The 27,538-nt window shown below is 38.5% G+C and overlaps 1 protein-coding gene across 21 annotated transcripts in view; it reads left to right on the top strand.

Moving 5' to 3' along the window:
* The window catches only part of ROBO2 (roundabout guidance receptor 2), a 1,029,216-nt gene that overhangs the window by 860,127 nt on the left and 141,551 nt on the right, over nt 1-27,538 (top strand). For all 21 annotated transcript variants that reach the window (XM_068180595.1, XM_068180605.1, XM_068180593.1 and 18 more), the window contains 2 exons: nt 21,529-21,686; nt 23,302-23,422. In XM_068180595.1, coding sequence (XP_068036696.1) covers nt 21,529-21,686; nt 23,302-23,422 — 279 coding nt within the window. The remainder of the gene's footprint in view (nt 1-21,528; nt 21,687-23,301; nt 23,423-27,538) is intronic.

Below are 27,538 nucleotides of genomic sequence, written 5' to 3'. Positions count from 1 at the left end.
TACACCACTGTTTTCTTGGCCATGGGAACACCCCCAGTTAAAAAGAGTGCTTTGGAGGATAACAGATGTTTTATCTCTTGGCCTCTGACTTCAAAGGAAAACAGTTATCTGGAAGGCACAAAAAAAAGAGGCAGTAATCAATTGTTCTGTCATATTTTGTGAGCATGGTAATTGCTGACTCAGCTGCTTAATACAAAGCATCTCAGACTACCTATTTAGGCAGGCTTAAAATCTTATAGGGAGTGGTAAGAAGATTTAAATTAAATGCTAAAATTAGTGTGTTTGTAACTTTTAATTATGGTGGGTTTTTTTAAAAAAAGTCATTTTTTGCTGTTTATGACTTCTCAAAAGTAGAGACTGAATGCCTCTCACATTGAATTTCACAGTACTGGCTCATCATGCAGAAAGCTATTTGTTTAAAGCAAAGGGTTTAATTAAATAGGTCATTACAGGTAGATGAGAAAACTGAATGTTGATGTAAAGCAAGCCTAAGGGTTTTTTCTCTTTATGTCAAGTTTTAGTAAGTGTTAAAACAGGTGATTCCTTACCCCAAAAATCTACAATAGCTTTCTATTTTTCCATTTGCTGTTATTTCTCTTTTTCCCTGGAGATTTCTCAAGGGCAAAGTGATATCTATCTATCTATCTATCTATCTATCTATCTATCTATCATCTATATATCATCTATATATCTATATATAAAATATATTATAGTGATATATATCATGATATATGAATGATTATACTAATTATGGAGAAAGAATTTAATTCTCAGAAAGTACAAGAGACAATCTGTAGTCTATGGTCAAAGGCCCTTGTGATATAAAGGTAAGATACAAAAGATTGTGTGTTTCTTTAAACTGACCAGAAATAATGTACAATTAAAAATAATATACTCAGAACCATTCATACAATTGAAACAGTTAAATATCAGAAAAAAAAGAAATACTAATTTCAAGCTCCATTGGAAACTGCAAAAACAGTATTTGCTAAGATAAAAAAAATGGTATTTAAATATTTCATTTCAGTAATTTTTAAAACATTAAGAAAAAAATACTAGAAAGTTGATATATTAAGCTAACTGGAGATACTCTGTGCAAACATACATGTTGATTCTTCATTTTTGTATAAATGGATCATCCCAGGGTAGCAGCTGCTGTTCCCACTGTGTTCACATGTGAACCTAGACAAAATCAGGATTGATTTTCTCCACTTTCACATTGTCACTAGCTCATTAAATCAGCCTTTTCAAGAAAGGTTTAAGATCATGCCATCTTGAAGAGTCTACCTCTGCCTCCTTTGCCTCGCTTCTCACCCAGTTCTCTCTCTGTTCTCTTTCCCCATTCTTCCCAACCTCCTTGTGCCATCTGCATGAAGAGTGCAGTGTCCACTCTGAGCCCTTGGGGGTGCAGGACAGGAATGAAGTAGATCCAAACCTGGATCTCTGCTCCGTGCCTGCCTCTTCCTGAGCATGTCCACCCTTCTCCATAGGCAGCAGCAAGTGGAGATGACAGCACTGCCAGAGCAGTCTGACCTCCTGGAAAAAAAACAGATAAGCTTGCTACATGCAGGCAGGCTCTGGCCTAGGATCCGAGGTGATGGAGGGTGAGGCTGAGACCCACATCACTGGAATTTTGGGTGTAGAGATTTTAATAGAGAGCAGAAGAGTTGTAGGGTTAGCCTGCAATGAAGGTTGGAGCATGGAATTAGGTCCTCAGGCATGGAAATGGGGCAGTGAGAAGGCAAAGTACATGAGCACTGAGCTACCAGAGGCAATTAGGATAACCTAAATTGATGGAAAATTGCCAAATTTTAATTTTCATTGAAACATATTTAAATGGATGTATAATTTCTGAAGGGGGAGCTTTCTTTGGAAAAGAACAAAACAGAAATAAATTTTTTACATATGTTTTAAATCAAGTCTTACTCTGGCCTCCATGTTGAGGAGACAGGTGGAGAGCATTGCCAGTCTTGATTTAGGAAGAGCTCTGCTCTTTCATGTAGCTTCTTTGGGCACACAAAACAAGCAGGTTTTTTGTATGACCACATCTGATCAATGCTGCCAATCTAACTGAGTCTTTCCAAACTCTTATTTTGAGATTACTGAATGGGTAGGTGTACTGTCAGGATTACTTGTATGACTATAGAGAGGTGCAGTGGAGAAATTATGCATATAGTATTGTTTAAAGAGCAGTATATATAGTATATATTCACTCATTTTTTTAATGAGTGAATATTTAGTAATGCATTTTGGGAGAAGGGTAGATGAAAATCTGCTCAGATTAAGCTTTGGTCATCACTCCAAGTAGCCATAAAATTGAAATGTTAATCAAAAAAGTTATTAGCATTGCCAGTTGGATGTTCTACACATTTGGTACTCTAACTTCATTAACTGTCTGCACTAATTTTTAAACAAGCAGCCTCAGTCCTGCTGTCTTCTTTGAGTATGTCTGCATGACAAAGGCATTAGTTGATGGTGGCAACATGATATAAACTCTCCCAGGATTCCTGGCAAATACTCCAGGGTTGCTACTGAGTGCTAAAACTCACATCGTTTATCTTGACTGTAGAGTTGCCTGGGCCTGCTGGATAAGACTGATGTAAATACTTGGGGTGGATCACACTAATTTCTAATGTGTTTCTGTAGCTGTGCCCTGCAATTGCAGCTGGTATTTGACAGATTCTTTGTTTGTGCTGCTTTTTATTCTTTCTATATTTGGATTCAAGGCAGGATACAGAAGTACATGTTTTTGGAATCAAATTTGGAAAGCACTTCTAACAGATGTTGATAATTGTATGGCACTTTTAGTAATGCTAGACATAAGGATGAACACAGCTGGTTGAACTATATTTATTGAAAATAAAACACTGTGAAAAGTTCTCATTTTAGTACAGTAATTAGGCTGGGAAAATGCAGAAGTATTTGAACAAGAAAACAATTGAAATTTTGTGTGTCAATTATAAAATACTATTTTGGAGTTCAGAAATAATCTAAATTGACTGGAAGTCATACTGCCACAGTTCATTGCTTTTATCTTTCCTGAATTTTTCACCCCTTTATCTCTAGTTATTGTTATTCCAAATGTATTTGGAGCACATAGGTGACCTTCAGTAACCCTCCCAAATGTATATACCTTCATCTTTGTATAAAATTAAATGCCGCCTGCTGTTTCAGTATTGTATCTCAAATTCAATGGATCCTGAGATCCTTGGATGTCTGCAATATTTATCCTTTGGAGTACAGTTTTGAGTTGTTCACTGCTTTGCTTTTACTTTCAATGTATTTTCACTTTGAACCCATCAATTGTATATATTGAACACCTGTCCTGTTTCAGATCCCTGAGGTACCCAGCTCTTAACTTCTCTCTACTTGGAGGAGCATCCATTATTTACCACTCTTTGTTTCCTCTCACTTAGCTAATTTTTAATCCACAACAAGAATTTACCTCTTACCCTGTAGTTATTTATTTTCCTTAATTGTTTCTTGTCAAGAATCTTATCACAGGCTTTTGTCAAGCCAAGTGAGTTATAACTACCAAATCTCCACCATTCTCCCTGTTTCATTAACAATGTCCAACAATTCAAATAAAACAGGCGCAGTGTTTTCCATCAGGGAGGTCCAATTTTATCAATGTGTGTTTCTAAACTATCAGCTACTCTACAGCTAAATGAAGACATCATGACCACAATATCTTTAGTTTCTTTTACATAAAAGTCAACTTTAAGGTGCTTTACTTGGCCTTTTTTTTTTTTTTTGTAAATGTTTAAATAGATATCTGTGACAGCATCCTGCCTTTTTATTTAGATCCACTCTTTAACATTCATGAACCACTACCTTCACAGTAGGGCAATCAAGTTGAAATCACAGCTGATTTTCCATTTTTCCTAATCTTCCTTGAAAATATTTTTGCAATGTTGTTTTAAAGGTACTTTAATTATTAAGCATATTTTAGGAACACCTAGAGGATGAAAATATGCCTGTTGCATAGTGAAAATTAATCTAAAGACATTTTGTAGGTTTTTTTGCACTAATCATCAAATTTCCCATTAGCAGCATTGCAATGCCTGTTTTAGACTCCCAGGTAGTATTTCTGAATGCTTTAAATATGATTTGTACAATTTTATTTTAGTAAAGCAACGCTTGAATACTTCTTCATTCCTCTTAGTCGTCAGTGAGGCTAGTTCAGAGTTTATTAAGCGCTTCAGAGTCACAAGTATGAAAATTTTTTAAATTTTCAAAGGTTGCCAATGTTAGTAAAAAATATGGTGTTTGGTGGTCTTAGTGAAGTTATTGGAGAAATGCTGATAGGAAAAAAAAAATCTTAAAAGCTCCCCCTCTCTGTAACCATGATTGTAGATCTCTCTGTGAAGTGTTCAGTCACAGGTAAAAACTAGAAGCTACCATTTCTATGTGAGATGGGCTTATTCCTTTCAGTATTGATTGTCATATGCTTTGAAATAATGCACTATTGTGCTTAGAAATTCCATAATAGGAGATTCCATGGTTGGGTACCAGCTTTATCTTCATTTCCCACCTCCCTTCCATCTGGGGCAGAATACTTTCTAATTACTTGTGTTTTCCAGATCACTCGTGGTCTTTGCTTCCATGCTGAGTGGAGATTACACTCTCCTATTAGCCCTTTTAAGGTCCAAGGAATGCCAGCCATGCCATGTGTGAGCAATCTGCAGGCACCATTAGCACTGCTTCAGTGCCTCTTGATAACACTCGCTAGGAAGTCAATTAAAGACATCAGGGTGTGGGCTGGGCCGCTTCTTGTTACTAACATTTCTCGTTAGGGGGTGGAGAATGGGGAGTTGGAACCGGTGGTTTTCAGTATTTTAAATAAGAAATGAGAAAATACCCAGACGAGCTTTCTCCCTTCCCCCCCCCCCCCCCATTCATTCTTTTCTCTTTCCTTCCCTTTCTCTATTTTTTTCCCCTATATCTAAAAAGATTTCTAAAATCTCTGGCAGATATGCCATTTTACAGAGTCTGAAAGCAGCAATCAGTACAAATCTCAACAGAAGTACTCTATGCAAGTGATAAAGACAACAGAAATCATATCACTGTTTCAAAAGTTAGAGGAAATCTTGGGCAGTAATTTCCAGAGCATCCTCTGATCGCAGGCAGCTCCTCTAGTCATGATTTGGGCTGAATTGAGGACACTCCCTTTTATAGAGGTTTTTAGTACTGTGTAGCTTGAGAACTTCTAAATAATCAGGAATATAAAGAACTATAAAGAATTCAGCAGAATGGGACGTGATTGCCCGTGTTCATGTAAAAGTCTCTAGCAGCTGTTAAAGAATATATTGCTGGGGAGGACACCAGTGAGGCTGGTGTGTGGCCTTGAGCAGACTTGTTTTCAGTGGTGATGCTAAATACCACTGACAGTTAAGTACTGAGGTGGAAGAATTGGTATTTCCTAAAAGAAATGTTAAATACAGACTAAGGTACACAGAAGCTGTGGTAATTAAAAAATTTGAAACACAGTTCATACTTCTGGAGGTGTTTTAGAACCTGAGGGTGATTATTGTTACCAATGAACCTCGTTTTTTGACTATTGCAGAAAATATTAGGAAAACAGAAATTTTTGTTTTTCATAGCAAGAGATCCAGTTTGTGATTCTTTCTGCTGTTTGGGTTTGGTTTTTTTGGAGCCCCTCTCCTCTCCTCTCCTCTCCTCTCCCTCTCCCTCTCCCTCTCCCTCTCCCTCTCCCTCTCCCTCTCCCTCTCCCTCTCCCTCTCCCTCTCCCTCTCCCTCTCCCTCTCCCTCTCCCTCTCCCTCTCCCTCTCCCTCTCCTCTTCCTCTCCTCTTCCTCTCCTCTCCTCTCCTCTCCTCTCCTCTCCTCTCCCTTTTTTCCATTATTACTTTATAGATTTTCCAAAAGTATGCGGTAGTATGCAGTTCAGCTTTCCTTGTCAAAGGTTGAGTAGACAGTAAAAATCTTAGTCTTGAACTGAGTCAGGATATACAGATCCACTCTAAGAGCCATCATTATGATTGAGATTAATTCCAAGCAGGCAATGGAAGGACTTTCAATGTTTTTGAATAAATGTCTTTCATCTGCATGGAGGTTGTATGACTCAAGTGTCTTTAGTCTTGATATGGAGAAAAAGTGGAAATCCTCATTCAAGTCTTCCATTTTTATTATATGACCCACAAGATGTTCACTGCTCCTTTTGAAATAACTTCATTAGATAAAAGCCATGTGTTTGGAAAGAGTAACATGCAGCACAACCCCAGCAAGGAAGCACTGTAGAAGAATGCACTACGCAGTGTTTTAACAAAGAGAGATCTGATGTCTTTAAGTGACCACCATACCATACCACTACACTACATAAAATGCTGTTTGTATCTGGCAGTTACCTTGTGCAAGTTAAAAAATAACCTGAAATGGTTAGTTGAAATTCTTCAAGCACCTGGAGCTCCCAGCAGCACATTACTTGTGTTAAAGCTCCCATCCTGTCCTGCTGCTGAGCACATCTCATCTCACCTCACTCCAGCTACGTCCCGCAGCAGCAGAGGGATGCAGTGAGCAACATGACTCAGGCAGAAAAGAAAGAAGTGTTTCTCTGTTTTCCTCTTTTTAATATTATTGTATGAGCTCTGAAACAAAATGGTTGCTTCTGTGTTCATAAAATTAATGTAAGAGTTTCTGCTTGTGAGGTTTGAATATGCGCAGCCATCATTTCTCAAATCTTGCATTAATATCAGTTATAGCTATATATTTCTGCTGTCCAGTTGTCCCTCTATCTATAGCAACTGAAAACTGAGGCTTTAGTACAATTTTTCACTTTTTTTTTTTTTAAAACAACCTCTATTGCTGATTTTTCAGTTTACACAGTGCTTATGTTGAAGAAAACCAGTAAGTATAATATGTAATTTCTTCTTTTTTTTCTTTTTTCTTTTCTCTTCTCAGTGTACCATCCATCTTCTGGTTTATTTTTATGGTATATCATTTATTTTTTACTTAATAGAAGAGAATACCATGGAGTGGGTTTTCAGCATTAATTCTTATTATGCCAGTTACTTATTTTCAGAATTATTTATTTCCATCTTGCTGAGTGTTTGGGAGAAATTACTTAACTTATCTGCTAGTGTGTGCAATAAAGATAAAATGAGAGATTGTTTACTCCTCTAAAAAGACATGTTATTTGTTTTCTTTTGAAACAACTGACAACATGAGATGTAAATTAGTGTAGAAATAGTAATCTCCATCAGAAAAGTTAGATTTATCAAGGAGTAGCAAAAGCAAAAGCAAAATTAAGAAATATGACCTGACTTACTGTATTAAACAACAATTTTCAGCCCACATACTGATATCTCACTGAAAAAGTGTCCTGGATTTGTTTTTGTAAATTTTATTAAGTTAAGCATGATAGAATTGTCATTTGGACCAGTGTGTGAGGAACTGTAGAAAGTACAGTGTAAAGCTCACTGAGACTGATCTATTTAAATAATCAGCAAAAGGAGCCAAAGAGGTCTGATGATCCATCTGCATCTGGGATCTGAGTTCATTTAATTGTCCACACTCACCCAGGAAATCTGTGTTAAGCCAGATAATTGGTTTTCATTTTGTACATTCCAGCATGGTACCATAGAAATGCTGTCCTATTACCTAGGATAATTTCCGCTGTTGAATTTGTAAATCTGGTTAGTACTTCACTTTTTTATTTCTTTAGATTATTTTTGTTCTAGTCTGTTATTCCCTACTAATGGTGTAGAGATTGAAAGCTCACAGACTACTTTTCTCTTTTGTTCCCCTTACACTAACATGTCTAACGTGCTGCATCTGTATTTAAGTTTAATTGTGTCTTTGGCATGCTAATCAACTTTCACAAGTCAGAAAAATCCATACTGAGTGCATTGTGATATCTGTACATTAAAGAAAGAGTATCTGTTTTATAGAAGTAGAATTATTATTTGAAAGCCATAGAAAAGAACAGTGATTGGCATTAAATTAGTACTTCAAGACATCTTAAATGGTGTTGCATTAAGACATTTCCTTGAATGACTCTAGGCTTCCAAGTTGTGTTTTTCCCATCTAACAGTCTGGGCTATGTACCCTGGCAAGGTGTGTCAGCTTTTCTACCCATTTCAGGAGTTAAAATGAAAGTCAGCAAAATATCTTCTACCCTAATGTCACATGGCAAATGAGGGACCTCAGACTCTCATAGTGTTTACCAAGAAGATGTAACTATCTCTAGCTTTTGACTGTTTTATCACTACATTTTTCACTCATTACTGTGAATTACCACATTGAATTTTTCTAAACCAGCACAGCAATTTATTCCAATAGAAAGTTAAAATAAATATGATTGGACTTTCATGTTTAATATAAATCTATGAACCACATACCTAACCATAATACTATCCACCATTATAGTACAGGAAATTCTAATCCTGAGGCACACTTTTGGCCAGAATTTTTTACTAGCCAAGTCCAGGGCCCAGCTGACCTCTGCTTGGAGATTCTATCATGTTCACACCTATGATAGCAATAAATTATGAAAATGAGAGTAAGGCTTTGCAACTGAAAGGCCCCTGCATAATTCCTGGTTGTCCCTTGTGTTGAAAAAGTGATTGGAGGGATATAATATGACTTAGGAAGTCTGACTTGTAATATATATTGGTGGCAATTTTACCTTATTATCTTGAAACAGGAATTTACCAAAGGCTTTAACTGTTACCTTTTTTTAATGTCAATTCAGGTATCACTGTTTCTCAGTTCTGTAAACTGTATCAACATGAACACTTCTCCCAGTTGGAAAAACAACAGGGAGTAAGCAGGAACATAAAATTATTTTTAGAAAATGCATTTTTAATTACTGAGCTGCTTAATTATTGAGCACTACTGAAAATATCCTGTGAACCTCATCACTATGCAAATGTATTCAGTCTTGGAAACAATTAAATGATAATAAAGCATTCTTTTTTCTTTTACAACATATTACTGCAATGAAGCTGTTACCTCTCAGTGTGCATTTTAATGAGTTTTAAGTAACATTTTAATGAGCTCAACATTACCATAAACCCAAGGATTAGACAAAATTGAATTTACTAGGAAAAGGAAGGGGTTCATTAAGAGTTAATTATATAGTTTAAGAAGAAATATAACTCATTTTATGATGTCACTTCAACCATGAATTCAGCAGTAGATCTATACTTATTAGTAGGCATAGAAATGCCATTATTATATTGACATTAAAACATGGGTTTGCACACTACTGCTCAGGCTTCCAATGAAAGTTTCTGTATTGAAATCCCTGGGTCAACTTTGTTCTTATCCAGTTCATTATTACATCTGAGGAGAAAAAATACCAAGCTTTGTATTGCTCGTTTGTAATTCCACCTACTATTTTTATAAACATCATGAACAGTGAAAGCAAAGTTTAATGGATTTACCATTGCCAGTAGGATCTGAAGGCAGGTTCTGAATAAATGTCTTGGATTTATTACTTTAAAAAGGACTGGTAGGGATTTGAATCCAAACTACCAGGTCTCCTGACATGCCCACTGTAACAGTGATGAATGGCTGCAGTCCAGGCTCCTGGATGCCCAGAAATCACAGGTAAATTTCCACATAACAGCTCTGCCTGCATTTAAATTCAAATGTGTATTTAGGTGTTGTTGAGATCCTGCATAATGTGTATTTAAAGTGCTCATGTTCAGTAATTTCAGCTACACATTGAATTTACTGCTTTGCCAAAGTTGGCATTTCTGTTTAGCAATTTGATAAAGGAGGGATGGTTGTAGCTCAGCACCCCAGATAATTGATTAGAAAAGAACGAGAAAAAAATCTTAAAATCTTAAGCAAAGTACTAGTTGTGCTGATTTAGTATAGTCTCTTGTTCATAGGATAGCTCTGTCATCTGCTATTTAAAAATAAATAAATTATTTAATTGGTGTCACAGCCTTTTAGTGGAGTGAGGGAAGCCTCTACGGGTGTAGAAAGCTTTGGTGAGTTTCAGTAAAATGGAGCTGAACTCCTAAACCCTGCTCTTGAAGGGGAAAGAACTTTCTAGGCAGATGTCTCCTTGAAAGAGAAAAATGATGAACTGAGGCCAGCAATTCGACCTGCAGGAGTTCTGTCGCTCCTGCTTGAGCCAGACCCAAAAGTGGGTCCCAAGATTGGCAGTTCTGGTCTCTGAGCCTCAAAATGCTAAGACCTTCACTGGAAGGGTGATTCCTTGCAACAGAAGTCAGGGTACTGCTGGCATTTGAACAGGAAGCCTGATTAATACCTTGGATTGAACAGGTGAAAGGAAGAGCAAAGAAACATTCAGCAGATAATAATTTCTGGATATGAGAGAAAGAAAACCAAGTGCCACTGGCTGTGTGAATATGAGCCACACAGTACTAGACTTCTATTTCTTCAGCAGCAGAAGTGTTTCCATCTCTTCTGAGTTGTTTCCAGCAGACCTGTCTGTTCCTAAGGAAGGAGGGAAGCCCCTGTGAACAGAATTAAGTTGTAAAATCAGACGTGTGCCAGCTATTGACTGAGCATTGTTTAGTGCCCCATGTCTTTTCCCCCAAAAGCTCACCTCTTTGTATGAATGTGAGCACAGCCAGGCATGTGGAATTTTTCAGAGAGAAACTGAAAATGTTCTACACCTACATCTGGAATTGTTCAGAAAAGGAGGAGCAGAGCTACAGAGGTCCTCCTCGAGGGAGAGTTTAATTCAATTTGCCTTAATTGAAGCCGCACAAGTGAACTGCAGAATATTTCCAGTTCTCCTGGTCTCAGAAAAATCCCACAGCATGCACTGGTTATATGAGCTATTGCATTTTATATATTCCTTATTCTAAATTCCTTAGTCTGAATATGAGGAAGCATACTGCATAGTTTAACAGCACATTTTCCTTGCTGGAAAATCTGCTTTAAGTAGTGCTATTCTCTCCTGGCCACTTATTTCCTCTGCTTGTAATAGCTTGTCATTCTCTCAGTTGTTTATGAATCTGGGCTGTGAACTGGGTCAGTAGAGTGATCTGGGTTAAAGATTCTCAGCAACAGTTGTTGCTTTTTTTTTTCTTTTCTTTTTCTAATTGGCATGGAAGGAAATGTTTGTAGTATTTGGCCTAAAATCTATCCCAGGTGAATACTGTGGTGGAGGCTAAAAATTCCCTCCACCCAATCCTGTCCTGTCTAATAATCTAATCTGCCTCTTTCAATATTGTGCTTTGCCTATCATATGGTGCTTGAATATTTTATCTAGTTGGTATAGCCTCTTGCTTTCCAGTGCAATCAAAGTATCTCTATAAATGTACACAGATTAACTGGTTTGTGGTAACTACAGACACAGGTACTGTGTGTCTAGTTGAAATCCGTGCTAAGGAGGGAAATGAGTGACTTAAATGTGCCGGGATGTTTCTGTTTAAACCTGTTTAACATTTAGTTGTGGAATGCTGCCTGAGCTGGAACAGAGTCTTTGTTACACTTGCAGTTAGAAGGGAGGTAAGAGGAAGAGGATAGATTGTAAAATGGATTTAGTATTCTAATGTGGGATTTACAGAGGCATTTCAGACCCTTCAGAGGAATGTGTGCCCTTCATAGGAAGGGCTATGCTGTTCCATCTGTTGAGTAACTTAAAGGCTGTTTCACAGGCACATCTCAGGCTGCTGCTTTTCTATCATGGGGTACATAGTCGTGTTGTGCTCTTTGTCAGTTTTCTCTTATTTCAAAGGAATCAGCAGACCTGTGGTTACCCTGGCTTTCTCTTGTACTGAATTGCCAGAGGAATATTCAGCACCAAGGGTTTAGAAGGATGTGTGTCATGTGAGTGCTTTATTTTATTGCTCTAGTTTCTTGCACTCATTGGGGTTTTTTTAATTCTGTAAAATTTGTTGTACATGAAACAGCACTTTGGGACAGTGGTATTAGTTTAAAAAAAAAAAAGAAAAAAGTCGTTTCACATTTACTGCACACCCCAAAATTATGCTACTGTATTTTAGCAGTGTGTCTGAGTCTAACCCCTCAGCTGAAGATCATTTGGAGTCTCAGGTGCAGCACAATGTGACTGGAGGCTGGAGCTGGACATTCAGGTTCTGGTCTCTCTCTGGGTGCTTAAGCTCCCCTTTCGAAATGGTTGCTTCAGGCTATTATGGTTGGTCTTAGCACCTGCTTCTTTAATTTTTTTTCCTTTTCTTTCCTCTCGCGTCATGTAGTGAATAATAATGAGGGCAATGTGAACTCCTAGGTTCTTTTTTACTTTTGAAAAAAAGTGAGAGTTATATTTTATATTGTATAGAAGTAATTCCTTGTGCTATTTGAATAGATCAAAACTGCAAAAGGTTACTGGCAAATTACACTAGTTTCTTCTTTATTTTGCATAAAATCTCAAAACTGAGGCTTTCTTGTCATGTTTAAACCATAGAAAAATACTGTTTTATCTAGATGTTTGTGGATTAATTCCTAGTTGACAGAACTGAAACTATTTCATCCCAAGAGCACTTTAATATAGGTTCTACATATCATGTTGCTCCTTCTGTTTTTGGAGATCTAGAAACTTAAATTTTTTATGCAGAATGATAAAATAAGACAATACAGAAAATATGTTCTCTAACCTTTTTTTTGTTCATTGTTAAATTTGAAATAATTTCAGATTCCTTTTTTTGAAGGAAGAATCCAATGACAAACTTCAAAAATGACCCTAACATAGGAAGAAGAGAGTTTTTATTGTGTTAAGAGATGACAGAGTAGGTGCTCTAAAGAACAGCTTCTAGTTCTCTAGTTTCTCTAGGCCATTCATCCCTACTTCTTTAATTTATTGAATGTTATTAAAATAATATTGAATTGAAATAATATGCAAACATGAGTCATAGAGGAATTTTAGGAGGTGGGGCTTTGTAGTAAATTCTTTCAGAGGGGGTGACTGGACATGCCTCAGTAACAGCCATGTGAGCCATTTTATTCTTTTCCAGTTTCCATTCTGTATTTGCTGGGACAAATTCTATAAAAAGTGGAAACCATTGAGCCTTTCAAAAGTTTGATGACTGAAGGTTGGATCCAGAAGGAGATGGCACTGCTGAGCCAAATGCCATGACGTGCCTGTTTGTGGGACAGAGCACATGAGGCCAGCCAGGCTTATGGAGCCTGTTGAAATGGCATCTGGCAAGCACCCCAAAATTGACATGGGGACAGTTTGCAGTATGAGAAGGGAAGTATTGAAGAGGCAGCAGGTGGCTCCCACTGGTGTTGTGTGTCAGCTGTGGACACATCTCACGCTCCATGTCGGATGAAGTGTGGCTGCACGGCCCCCTCATGATGGAGTTACAAAAGCTTATTGAGGAATACATGCCTTGCTATGTCTGCTTAAATATCTCATTTCCAATCCTGACTTCTGAAGGGAGCAGCACAAAAAAAAAAAAAAAATCCTGTTCACAAAAAATCGAATAGATGAGTTTTAGCTTACAATTAACAGATAGAGACCATGGTTGGGCATGGGGAAATGGAGGATGGATGGAAGAGGATTCCTATGTTGGGCAATGGCCTGTTTTGTTTGATGCTTTGCCTAATGTGTCTGAAGTATTGCAGTAATGTGGCAGTGCCCCCTGCCAAGACGGGAAAGCATCCCAGCTGTTGTGTATGTGTTGTGCATGTGTACACAAGAAGTTTATTAGAGGCTATTCACACTTCAGTGGAGCTCTGAGATTGCAGTCTGTATTATATTGGCTAAATGAAGCATGTAACATTCTATATTTCTCATAAAAGAAATATTCATTCATTTGTATTCATTTTCATGATTCTCAGCTGCTCTTATTCCTTTGTTTTACTGAGGGCACATGTACATTTTAGGTGTTTTGGCTGGACTCGAAGTGGAAGCTCAGGGGACTGATGGAGTTAAAGTGGTTGTAGGAAAGCCAACTTCAGTCTGAAAACAGAAAAAATGCAGTCGTTCAATGTTGTCTCAAACTCTAGGTAGCTTTCATTGGGTTGAGCACAGTGCTGCAGGTACCTTGCCGTGCAACTTTTGTACTCACAACAGCGAACCTGTGTGTTAATATACTGTAGCTTCTGAACCTCACTAATTAAATCTGCACATTCTGGGGACTCTTTCTGCTGTACACACAGACTCAAAATGTACAGTGCAGTTTCTTGTGTGCTCTTCTCAACCACATGGTGAAAAGCTCCCACCAGAGTTTTGTTTGTATATCAGTAATGTCTAAGGTTTTTTGGGAGACATTTCTTTTGAAAATTCTTATGTATTTATAATTCTTTTAAGTTTCTTTTTTTCGTTGGTTGACGACCAAAGGCAGACAGGCAAAGTCCAAACTGTCCTTTTATAGCAGTAGCCTAGAACATTATGGAGGACTTCCTCTTTTCCTATACACAATCCTCCCTACTGCATTGTTGGGAGGGAAGCATTGTTGATGGGATTTGAAGAGTCTCTAGTGCTTTTGGTGAAACTTGGCCCATATTCCTGCTGTAAGGAAGACATTCTGGCATAAAAGTGACAGAAAAAGTGTCAGTTCAATTTTCATGTGGTGTTTCCTTAAGCTGTGTTTGCTTCCGCATCTGATATTCACATTAGTTGGTAAAAAATAAGCAAGTAATTTCTTTACTTATATAATGCCCATGATTTTCTGAATATGTAGTCCATTAATAGTGAAGATCACGTAAAAGCTATCTTCAGATCTGAGTTAAACTACTAAATGTCTGATCCTTGCTAAATTTGAAGACTTACAGCAGACCATGCACTTTTAAAAAGTTTTTTGTCTATAATTATGTTATCAGTTCTTCTAGAAAGTCTCTGAACTTTAAGCAAGTAGTTGGGCTTTCAGTTTCTGTGAAATAAAGCTCCTAGTAATGTGTCTCTTGCTCACATTAGCAATCTGTGCAGTGCATTCATCAAGACTGATTATGCTTTAAGAATAAGAAAAAAGAAATCTGTTCTGTATCCTAGAGAAAATTTTTCAACGTATTACGTTGTATAGCTTTAGATTTCTGAAATTACTTCAATGTGGTCTTCAGGATATTTGCATTCATAAAGAATACTTGGTTATGCTTATTGCTTCCCTTTGCCTTTCTTGACTGTCAAAACACAGTGATGCTTTTTAAGATTTATAGCAGATGGGTAATGAGATTGCTGACTGTTAACTGCAGCATTCAGAATTTGCTTGTGGAAGGAGGTGGGAGTTTAAAAAAGGGAGAAGGTTATCAGGGATTCATTGCAAGGAAGACAGGTGATAGAACTTTGTTTTCAACCAGGAGGCTTAAACATAAATACGTTATGTTCTAAATTAGAAAATACTCTGCTCTTCATGCTATCTAGTAGTCATATAAAATCTTTCAGAAAAAAAAAATTACAGAGATGTCAGATTGCATTCAAGTGATCACAGTGAATCACAAGAAAGGCAAGCAGATTATACAACTTTTCAGTAAGTATATTCAGGCTGTATTGCATATGCTTAGTTCAGCCCAAATAGCAGCCTTTAAAAAATCAGAAAGAAATCATAAACTAAACTCTGCAGTAACTATGACTTGTATGCCTGTGTAATTGTGCAAAAGGGAAAGTAGGTCGGTAGTGCCCTTAACTGGGCTAGAAAGATTTCAAATCTGACTCCTGGCAGTGTGTGCTGCAAATAAGAAAGGAAAAAGTCCATCTTCTTTCCTGACCTTTTTACAGTCAGCTAGTTGGGATACACCTCAGATTGCTGTTTAAAGGAGAGGCAAAAAGCCAGCTATCTTCCACTGACTCCATTTGGAATCTCTCTTTATTTGGAATGCCACTGTCACTTCACCCACCTCAACACTGTAATTCTCTGTTCACCTGGTTTAATACATTCTGTCTTTAGAAGCAATGCTTTTACATTTAGACATTGATGTTCATCATAATTTTTGTATGTCTATATCTGTGTATATGAACAGTTAAAACTTGTAGAGGATGTGTCAGGGTTTTCTCCAATTGTTTGTCTTTACTGAGGCCTGTGAAGCTACCTTGAGCTGCAAGTACTGGGCAAGCACATGAAATATTGAGTGAGAAAAAGGCATGAGGCCAAAGAATGTTGCTGAATTGGCAAGGAGAAAGATTCTCCTTTTGTTTGTTGATGCAGATATCTCTGTGCCCATCGTTACTTTGTTGTCTAGGTACCTTACTAATCAAATTTTGTTGACGCTGCTAGGCTCTTTGAAAATATCCTAACACCTCTGAAAAAGATTCTCATGGACTTGAGGCTTCATTTTACTGAACATATTTAAGTCATGGTATATTAACTATCATTGGTGTCTGCTAGGCAGTGTCAGTATCAGGAGATAGGCAAAGGATGGGAAAAATGGGAGGAAAAAATGTATAGCTTCCTCTAATATATTTTTTTTAAAGGTAGCAGCTTTTTTCCTGGCTGCTGCTTTTTTCTCTGCACATGCAGAGGGAGCTCAAGAACTCCCTGAGAGTCTTGACTAGGACTATTGCCAAGTTCGGGTGTTTTTATTACAATTTTCCTTACAAAATGAGGCAGAGACAGTTGCTGAAACAAAGAGGTCGGGCAGCAGCATCTTCAAACAAAGTGTATTATTATTCTTCACAAGGGAAGTTGTCTGTGACCTCTTGGGGTTTTTTTCTGTCACCCTGTTTCAGCAGGTAGTGCTGGCTTGCTCAGGGACCATTTCAGCAGATCATACACATTAGTCAAGATCTAAAATACCTCTCTGCACCATATGCTACCTAAAGTATAATAATCCTTTAATCTGTCCACTGCATGACATCTGGGCAGTTATTTGACTTAATAACTCATGTTGATTGTTCATATCAGTGTGTATCAGAGGGGGGAAGTGCTAAAGCAGTGGCAGAGAGATGAGGATTTAGGAAAATGCCTGTGGGGAAGTGCCTTGGATCAGGGGAGACCTACCTGTGGTGTGGCAGGTGACCAAACCACCACCGATGTGGCTGTGTAAAATTTTTATATGAGAATAATATTATTCTGAGATAAGCACAAAACAGGACAGGAGGGGGAAGATGAGCTACCGGGACCCAAGTTCCAGAAGCCCATTAATATTTACTCGATATCTCTTTATACCCTCTAGTCAGCACAACAGATGTAGCTGTGTTTTAAGACATTATAATTCACTGAAAAAGGCAACAAAGATACTCTTTCCCTCCCTCCTGTCCCCAGTAATTTCAGATGTTCACCATGCGCACAGAGGGGGAGGAGGCAGAGAGACAAGCGCTGGTGGGAGAAGAATGCAATTATCCCAAAGCCTCCTGACGGGCATCCACTTCTTCCTTCCAGCTTAGCTGCTCTGACCACAGGCTGGGGGCTCGTGGGACGTGGACCAGATTGAAAAAGTGGAAGCAGACAGATGGTTATTTGTAATCATCATGTAAATGTAAATCCTATAAAAATGTTTTCTTTCTAAGGGCCTGAAAGCTAGAACGAAGGATTAAGGCATGGATATCTAGCCTAGAATAATTTTGACCCCGCCACCTTCCCTCCTACCCCATAAACATCATGCCTTTATCTTCACTTCCTTTAAACAAATTGCTGGAACCTCAGCCGAGGAAATTAATTCAGTTTCCATGTAATTCCCTGAGTTTACGATCATCAGTTTGACCGAGGCCTGGATTTGGGCCTAAGCTGGCAGGTGCTGGTTAGCAGCTGCCTTGGGAGCGGGGGCTCCTTTTTGCTCCTTTCCCCTCGTTCCTTGCTCTGGCAGGTGCGTGCTCCGCCTGTTTATCCCTTTGCTGGATGTGCTCCCTTTCCCTGGGTACACTCCTGGCTACCTGGAAATGGCCGTGCGGGGCTTTGCTTGCCTGAAAGACTGCTGTGACTGCTCGCAGACATCTATCTTGTTTGAGCAGCATCAGTTTGTTTGAGCCACAAAGAGACCGATCAAACTTTAATTAACTTTAGTCTGCAGTGCCGTTGTAGACTGCGTGTACGCTTTAGCTGTTCTTTGCAGCTCTCCAGTCCCTTGGTGCCTTTCCAGACAGTGGGGCTTGACCATCTGGAAGCTTTTGCCCTTGCAAGGCTTTGCCTTTTGAAACGTGAGGGTGTTTGTGCTGCTGTCAGACTGGTAGAGAGGGAGTCTGACAGCAGACTTGGGGTACAGCTGTGCTGTGGTCCCAGAGCTGGCATGCAGTGTGGGGAGGCCATATTCCCCTTTGGCACCTCTTGTTTAGTCATAAAATCACAGAAAGGTTTGGCTTGGAAGGGTCTTAAAGATCACCCAGTATCCCATGGGCAGGGACACCTTTCCTAGACCAAGTCGCTCAGAGCTCCACCCAGACTGGCCTTGAACATTTTCAGGGCTGGGGCATCCAGAACTTCTTTGGGCCTCACCACCGTCACAATAAAGAATGTGAGGTACCACCCAAAAATGTAGGGAAACACCCATGCAAGCATGAAGGGAGCTGTCTGTTAAATTGGAATGAAGCCAAGCAAAAGCATCCAAGAAAGAATGAGGAAGAGGAGGCTGGTGGCAACATAGCGCTGCTTGTGTTGAATTTTTAAAATGCTAGTTTTTGTGCCCTGCCATAAGGGCCCTGAGGATGGCTGGCTTCTCACGTGAACAAAAGCCTTTTGCCTGTGTGTGGAGAGGGTAGTCTGCTCAGGCACACTAATAGTTATTTGGAAGTACCCAGCAACTGTGGATAATTGGCTGAGGAATATTCTGCAGCTCTCAACCATTTTTCTGTTTTCACAGATGGTTGTACCATTAGGTATGGTGAGTGCACCAAGATGTGCTGCAACTTTTCCATTTACTGTGCTAGTACGTGTGAACTCAACTTCCAGTTGATGGTTCTTCCTTCTGTGGCTTCCTGCGCCACTCCAGGACAGCCAAGCTCACCAGCTCGTGCTCTGCCCTCCTCTTCCCTGCTCCCTCTCTCTTGGGGTGATATTTGGATGTTCTGGGATGACTGGGCTGATCAGATTAATGTCTGTGCTTTATTTCATTGTTGTTAGATTGCATTAAAATATTGAATCACAGGGATGGCTTACCTGAGCTCTTTGCTCTTTACTTTGTTTTTCTTTTTGCTTTTATTCCTCTTTTTCCCTTCCTTTACCTTGCTTTTTCTTTTTTTGTTTCCCTAAAGTTAATGTTCCCCCTCTTCCCCTCCGAGTTATTTTCTCACTTTAATTTATATTTCATGCATTTTTCTCTTATCTTTGTTTTTCTGTCTCTGATTTATTTTTTCTCTATTTCTTTTTTCTCCAACCTTTTTTTTTTCCCCTCCAAAACACAGAATGCTTTAGATGGAAATGGTGAGATATACCTGTTCAAGATTCAGGTATGTGCTGAGGTACAGAGCAAGATTAAGCAAAGCCTGTAGCATCAATTTTGTCTTCTATTCAAGCCAGTTTTGCAGTGCGACTTTGGGTAAAGGAACGTGATAAAATCAAATCACCTCTTAGCCTCATATTCTGAGGCTGATTGGAACCTTACACAGTTGCTGGGATGATTCAGAGAAAGTTAATGTAATTTGCTGTGTATCACTGCAAGAAACTCTGTTTGTCAGGTTCATATAGCAGTGTGAAATGTTCAAGGAAAATGCTTTCCTTAATATTGCTGCCAGGAGTTAGGAGTCAGGAATATAAAGCCATTATGTGGTGAGATCTGCTGATTTTTCTGGGGATTTTCACTGATGATGGATTTGCACTGAAGTTCTGTAACTACAAGTAGAACCAAGCCAATAAAAATAATATATATTTTGTGTGTAATAGTACTAGCAGAAATTAATTTTTATCTATTTACCATTTATACAAATGTGGCCATAGTATTGTCTAGAAGTATATTTTCTTCCTGCGTATCATCAGAGGGGATCACAGAGACATATGAAGCTGCTTTCCTAAAAACCATGATTTTGTAAGGCTTTTTTCTGGTTCTTTCCCTGACATTCCCATGATATTGACTTTCTTGGTTTTCCAAAGTGTTCTACTGCCAATAGTCAGCAGCCCATGATCTTCATCATGCTAATTCTGTGCTCTGCATTACATGTTACTTCTTCCACTTGATCTTGAAGTTTTATAAATTCCATTTCTGCCAATTTGATTATTGTGAATCAGAAGGTTTGTATTATGCAGAAATATTTGGGGATTGTGGTTTTTGTTGTCTATTGGGTGTGTCACCTAAGAAGACTACGGGTTCTTGCCAGAGCTGCATTTGTTGCCAGCTGCTTCCTGTCACTTTTATTTTATGCTTCAAGAGCAAGACCTAAATAGTCACTCTTTTTGTGTGTGTGTGTGTTAGAAAAGGAATTAACTTCCAATTAATTCCCTCCTTCCTCTGGGATCTACCTGTGCATCCCAAAATGGAGAACAGTAAGTTACCTCCATGTCATTTCAAGTGCCAGATATATACAGCCCACTCACCTCAGACTATTCAGAGACCAATTTTTGTATGTATTAATCATATTTTCATTCTGGCTTATTACAGAAGAGAAAAATATTCTGTTCCAAATGTTAAAATGGGGCATGTTTTATTAACATTGAAAGCAGTAAATTATCTCTGCTTATGAAATGAGACTGAGCAATTTCTGCTGAACTCTTCCTGACTTGCCCCTGCACTAGGATACAGTGTTTTCTAATTTCTCAGAGGGCCCTGGTTCCATTAAGGGCGAGAACTGTTTTAAAGCTGTAATGAAAGCCATGTGTAGCTGAAATTCAAGGAGGGGCAGTGCCCTAAATTCTATTTCAGTAGCTCATCTAGAGCTATTTTCAGTTTTATGTTTATAGGAATGTCAATTAACCTAGAGACTAGGACACACATGGAAGAATAAGGATGAAGTGGATATCATTCTAACACAATGAAGCCAGCTAGTTGGACCTAATCCTTTAGGAAGCTTGATTTACATAAGAAGCTGCCCTGTGTTGCCCAATTTAGTTCTCAAACAGCTTGGTGATTTAAATGCTCTTTTCAATGTAGTGGGATAGGGCTGGGCTGGTCAAGGTGGCAAAAATATTAGAACTAAAAATATAAAAGGAAGAAATAAATATGCTGGAAGTACATTACTATCTGTTTTATTTCTCTGACACCTTTCAGAACTGGTGACCATTTTAGCATGTATGTGCCAGAAATACAATAATAACAGTAATAATGGCAATGCCCTTAGCCAAGGTGTAACTGTAGTTCAGTATTAGTTCTGCCCCTTTTTTACCTTGTGCTGGAATTGGAGACCAAGACAAGGCAGATACTCAGCAGGTTGTTTTCTGTCATGAAAATAACTCAACATCCAACCTGCAGAGCTGCTTTTGTCATGATGGAAAGTGATCCTGTCAGGGTTAAGAGGAGTAATGGGTGCTACACATCTTTGTAACTTAAATACAGAGCAGTGTTCTTATCTGGAAAGAAAAAAAAGAAGGGAGAACAAAAGCCTTGTATGTGAAGTCTGCCTCCACTGAAAGGGCATATCTGCCCAGCTTCATTTTTGAGATCTTTTACAGTCAATATAAGAAGCCAAGTCATTCACTGATAATGGTTGAGACTTGTTTATTTCATAGTGTGTGTTTCTACTTTTTTTTTTTTTTCCTTCACTTACAGTGTCATCACTTCTGTTATTTTTTTTTTCCTCTTTCCTTCATTTATTGCTCTAGTGCTACGGGATGACTTCCGCCAAAACCCTACGGATGTGGTGGTGGCAGCTGGAGAGCCTGCAATACTGGAGTGCCAGCCACCTCGAGGGCACCCCGAGCCCACCATCTACTGGAAGAAAGACAAAGTCCGCATTGACGACAGAGAGGAGCGCATCAGTGTGAGTACAGCTCAGGTGGTTTTTTTATCTGTGGACACAGGGCCCACAGCTGGGTGCAGCAGAACTTACACAGCTTTATAGCCTTGCCCATAGAAATTTGTTGTTATTCCTGGCAATTTGCCTCTCTGTGCTTTCCCAAATGAGGGGGGCAGGCTGTTTATTGCTCCTAGTCTGGCTCTCCAGCTTGAGCTTCTTTGAGGGTTGGTTTGTAAGTCCAGTGTAATGGAGGTCCATTAGAGCTGGAGATTCAGTCATAGAGGTGCTCAGTTAGGTAAAGGACATAGTGGATGTCTTTGACCAGTTTGGTTTTACCTTTTCTACATCTCAGTTCTCCAAACAGAGAGTATCAGAGGTGTTTATAAGTAAATTCAGTCAAATCTATGAGGTGCACAAATAATACCTGGGAAAAAACCCAACATCTTAGAATGATACCAATAAAGTTATAGTTATTGTGGTAGTTTGGATGTGTCTAAATGTAGGCTGAAGTCATACTCTAAAGAATTATGGTTCCTGAAAAGGAATAAATGTTGAGCAAATGAGTAACACTGGTTGAGTTCTGTGGCTGTTCATTTCTTGCACTGAATGAAAAAGGATCCAGCAGAAATATTGAACTTAGCAAGTGATTAGAGATAAATCATGGTCCATGCAAGCAAATGGGATAAATTAAGGGGTTGAGAACATGTTTCATTCCTAATTTTTAAATGCTTAGCTTTTCACCATTAATATTTCTTCAATAAAGTTTTATGTTGTATGGAATGATTCAGTGCTGACCTTATTCAACATGGAAGTACTATCAGGAAGCTTGTTAGTGGCTCTGGATCCCTAAGGAATTATTCCAAGCCAAAGAATCTGAGCTGCTGCTGTTTGTGGACCAGGCTGTCTGTGCTAGGGTCTGCTCAAGAGTAGAAAAGCAAGGAGTGGCAGAGAACTGGCTATCATTCCCTGACTCTCAAGTTTCTTTTGTTAAATTCTCAACTTATTTTGAAGCACCCCATTGTCTAACCTTTGACACTGTGACTTCACAAGCCACAAATTTTTACATTATTTCTTTCATCTATCCTGCTCTTTCTCTCTGTAAGCACCCTTTCTAGCCAAGAAAATATTAACTGTCAGGTGAATTCCCAGTTTGGGCCAGATTCAGTCTGTTTGCCTCAACAAAAAGAGAAAATCTGTCTTTATTAGTGATCAAGAAAACTGTTCAGACACCAGTAAAATAAAATTATCTAAGTAAAACAAAGTCAAATTGCCTTGTTTTTTCAGAAAAATGTCAACAGTGCTTTACATATTATCGTGCAAGAAATGAAAGTACCCTGTGCTGCCAAGAGACAGCAAGAAATGTAATCTTTGAAATGTAAAGAATCTAATCAAAGCCAAAGGAACAAGATCAAATGCAGTTGAAATTAGTTGCAAATTAAAATTAGTGGGATAATAATGTGCTCTAGAACAGCTTAAAGATACTTAAATATATAAGTATATAATTTTAAAACTATACATATATTTACAAACAAAAGTTTAGAACGTCTTGGTTGTGGAACTTGTTGTTCGAGAAGGTAGCACTTTTTCTGATGTATTTTGTTTACCTGAAGTTAAAAATGTGTTCCTTGTTTTGAAACAGATCCGTGGTGGGAAACTGATGATCTCCAACACCAGAAAAAGTGATGCAGGAATGTACACGTGTGTGGGGACCAACATGGTGGGGGAGCGCGACAGTGACCCTGCAGAGCTGACTGTCTTTGGTAAAGACACCCCTGCTTTTATTGCTTTTTCCCTACAAATGTCATAGGCTGAATTACCCTGGGTGGCTCCTCAAAACACAAGACAAAGCAAGAGTAACAAAACACAGCAGTACTGCTCAAGATGCATTTCACAGCTTCAGAAGGAGACCAGGTTTTAAAGGCTGCGGTTTATAATGATGGACCTGTGGTGGCTCAACATTTTCCTTCTAAGCACATAGTTTCAGACTGATTGGAGGTCCACAGTGATGTGCATAACCAGAGATGTTATTGCAGGACAATGCTCTCCCTCACAGAATGGCCAAATGTAATTAAGCTACTTCTAATACAGTTGACAATGCCTGCTTACCAGAGATTTAGACCAGGATTGCCTATTTAAATAATTCCATATTCCTGATGGGTTGTGAAATCAAACCTTTGTAGGAAAGCAGAAAAAAACTAACTCGATCAGTAAAACGTCATTAGAGACAATTCCAAAATCAAATTTTTGAATATATAAAAGTAACTTTTGGCATTCGTTTTTAAGAGGACTTGAAACAGCTTTTCTCCTGTAAGCCGGGACAGCATTTAGATTTTTGGTGCTGCTGAATTAAAAATGAATAAGCTTCCTGTGTGAAATAGCTTCTAGACCTGATGGGCAAGGCAAGAAGTTGGTTGTTAGGAGCATTTGCCCCATGGTTAGGGTACAGAGCAAGAAGAGAGTAATAACCCAACCTAAAGCTGGATCCATCCTGCTAACAACTGGATAAGAAGCAAAGCCACAAAATCATGCTGTGGTACATCCTACAGTCGTGGATTTGTAGGAATTTGTCAAGAGGTTCTGAATAAACAAAGGAAGGTCAATAAGGAAAAAACCCTTGCTGATAAGGAAAATATGTCCATGCTGACAAAAGAGAGAGAAATAGTGTTAATGTTCCATCCTGCTACACCTCTTTGATACAGTACTGAAATTCCAAACAAGACCCTTTGAAACCCCAGAGAGATGTTTAATAGAAATCCTGCGGTCCTTTGTGAAGCAGATACTCCAGAGTTTTTCACCTTCTGCCTAATATGGTGCACTGGAAAACCCAGTCACACATCGTGCCATCCCAGTTTTTGCATGTATGTGCAATTCAGCATTTGTTTATCCACTTAAAAACAATATATATATTATGGGATTCACAAAAGTCAGAGAAAGATTTTTGCTAGACAAGATCCACGAATTTCTGAGGATATGCTGCTTTTCAGCATTTCAAGACTAAAAAGTCTTCCACTCCAACTGGTTTGTTGTGGATTCATGGAAACATGTGGCTTTTAAAGGCAGAACTATTATAACTTGCCAAAAAAAAAAAAAAAAAAGAAACCAGAGAAAGGATCTCTGTCAAATTAAAATGCCCTTTGCAGCCAGTCTGTTAGAGTTGTAGCTTTATACAGATGCAAAAGAGATGTGACATATCTCCTTCATCAGTTTAAGTACTGCTAATCTCTGGTAATACTCCCTGTGGATAGCAAGCAGATTGCAGTCCTAAACTACAAAGCCTTAAGAAATCCTTAAGAAAATAATTTGTTAAAAAGCATTGGACTGTAGGAATGAAAACTGAAATGTGCATGTAATTTCATATCCTGCAGAGCTATGAAACTTATTAGGTTTGTCTTGATATGTAAAATAATACATAACCAATTACAATATTCTGATTTTTTTACTGAGTATAATCATAGCAATCAACTTGTAAAAATACAATCTAAAACTATTTGGTGAATACCAAACAAAATCAGCAATAAATGAAATTAGATATTTTAATCCTTCTTAATTGTGTTAGACTACCTGAAGAAAATTGTGTTTAAAATTCCCTACAGCGGTATCTTCCTATCTACATTTCTCCTTCTATCTGAGTATTCCCAGATACCTCCCCACCTTCCTTTTTGCTGTGCAAGGATAGCATGCAGGAAGCAGGTGCTTAGGTTATGACCTGCTGTCTCACAAGATGGGCTGCCCTGTGCCCATTTCCTGGCTGCTTCCTGGCCCTGAAGCTCTGTGTTGGTGCACTGGGCTCACTGTAACATCATGTCCAGCGTAGTCCTGTTCCTCTCCATACAAAAGGAGGGGACTTGCCCATGCTGTCCAGCAGTTATATTTCATTCCTGGACTCCAGGCAGAAGCCCATGTGTGAGCAGGGATCTGCACAGTGACTGGAGACCGTTATCCATGATGTTTCCAGGAAGCAATGTATCTACTGGACAGTCCAATCACTCTAGGCACTCACAATAAATCCAATAAATCCAATGACTCTGGGAAACGTCACATTGGCTCTGTGTGTTCAAATTGGCTTCACTGAGTGCAGGCAAAACCACCAGGATCGTATGTTAGGTCCACAGCCTTCCTCTAATATGACTCACAGGTCTGAGGAACATGGGAATATTGCAAATGTTGATGAAAAATATACTAGAAATACTTATATGCAATTTATGTGCCAACCTTTAACTGCTTCGAACATACTTGAAAATGGACTTCACAATAAAAATAAGGAGATCTTGACTGAGTGACTTGGAGAATTTTAATAGGGGACTGGAAAGCCTATAGCTGGTGCTGATTCCAGAAAGGAATGTATATTAATTAGCTGATCAGTCATGTCTTCATTCCTTTCTCAAATAACAACCCTCCAAACCTTTTCCACAGTGTGAAGGGAGCCTTACTAAACATATTAAGGAACTGTTTCATACTAGCTCTCGAACCTTTCCAGAAACCATCTACTTGTTACTTTTGGCTTTGCAAGTTTTTCTGTAATACCTGAAGTTAACTTCTGCATGTGACTTGTGACAGATCTCTGGCTCCCTGTACAGTAAATTTAGCTTGAGGCATTGCCTCTGGAAAAACTGAGTCAGTGTGGTGGGAACTGGTGGCCCAAGGGGAACAGCATGGAAGCCTAGCCTGAAAGATTACTCTTTTCCTGAGCTTAAAAACAATAAAATAAAATGGGTCATAAGAACCTTGGGAAGCAGTAGGGGGAGAAAATAAAATTTTCCCATGTGCAGAATATGTCCACTTGGCTTCAATAACCTTTACTGACAGATAGTTATGAATAATACATGTAGAATTTTCACTTTTTTCCCCCAAGTTTATTTGCATAGGAAGCATTGTTTTCAACGTTTAGGCACTCTCAACAGTAAACTGGTAGTGCCAATGCAGATTGCATTAGTTTTGTTCCCAAGTCATGATTCTTCTATTAGCAGAAAATTGGCAAATTTTCATAGTAAAATACCATAAAGATCATATAAGCAGAGCTATCCAAAACTGTGTTTTGAATAGTGATGAAGATGCACTACATTTTGTTAGTCTTCTTTTTTCAAGCATTACTGCTAGTTTTTGCCTTTATGAGGCTCCAAGGTGTAATCTTGGAGTAAAGCACAAAGACAGGGTCTGTCACAGTCTTAAGTTGCACTTTAAAGGAAGTTAATAACCTCAGTCCTAATGTTCACAAAAAGAGGCAGCATGGGACTTGATTACTGTGTGCACACTATTCTAAAGGCCAATTTCCAAAGTGTAAGTGATACAAATTAGGTTGCATTGCTTGTGTTTGGGCTCATAGCCCTTGGCTGAACAGAATTAAAGCAAGATGCAAAACAGAAACAGTTTAATTCCAATTTGTAAGAAAGCTTTGTTTGTAAATACATAATATGGAGCCAGAAATTAAATAAAGAAGGAATTACTCTTTATGATAACCTTTATCATTTTGTCATGCTACTTCACCATTCTGAGATAAATTTTCAAGTTAACTGTTTCATGTTCTTTTATTTCCCTTTGCACTTAAAATGGCATGTTTGAAGAGAATGTACAAAGGTATATCTTGTATATTGATTCTAAAGCTCGGAAATCAATGAAAGCCATAGTATATCAACTTCAAGAGGCTGGCATCAAGCAGTGGAAAAAGATATATTTAGAAGAGCCTCAAAAGAATATAAAGCATAAGTAAGAAGAGTAAAAAATATCTTTAAAAGATATGTCAATTTGGACATATTGAAGATTGTTTTGGATTAATCTTTGATTTTATCTTTGATATCTGAACCTTTTTTCAGCTAATAAGGTCCTGTGGGATGAAGAGGTATTCTTGTCTGATGCTTGAGGAAGTATTTGTGTTTGAT

This window comes from Anomalospiza imberbis, chromosome 2, assembly GCF_031753505.1.
Source record: "Anomalospiza imberbis isolate Cuckoo-Finch-1a 21T00152 chromosome 2, ASM3175350v1, whole genome shotgun sequence".
Lineage (NCBI taxonomy): Eukaryota > Metazoa > Chordata > Aves > Passeriformes > Viduidae > Anomalospiza > Anomalospiza imberbis.
The sequence above is the reverse complement of the archived record's forward strand: the minus strand, read 5'-3'. Positions and strand labels throughout refer to the sequence as shown.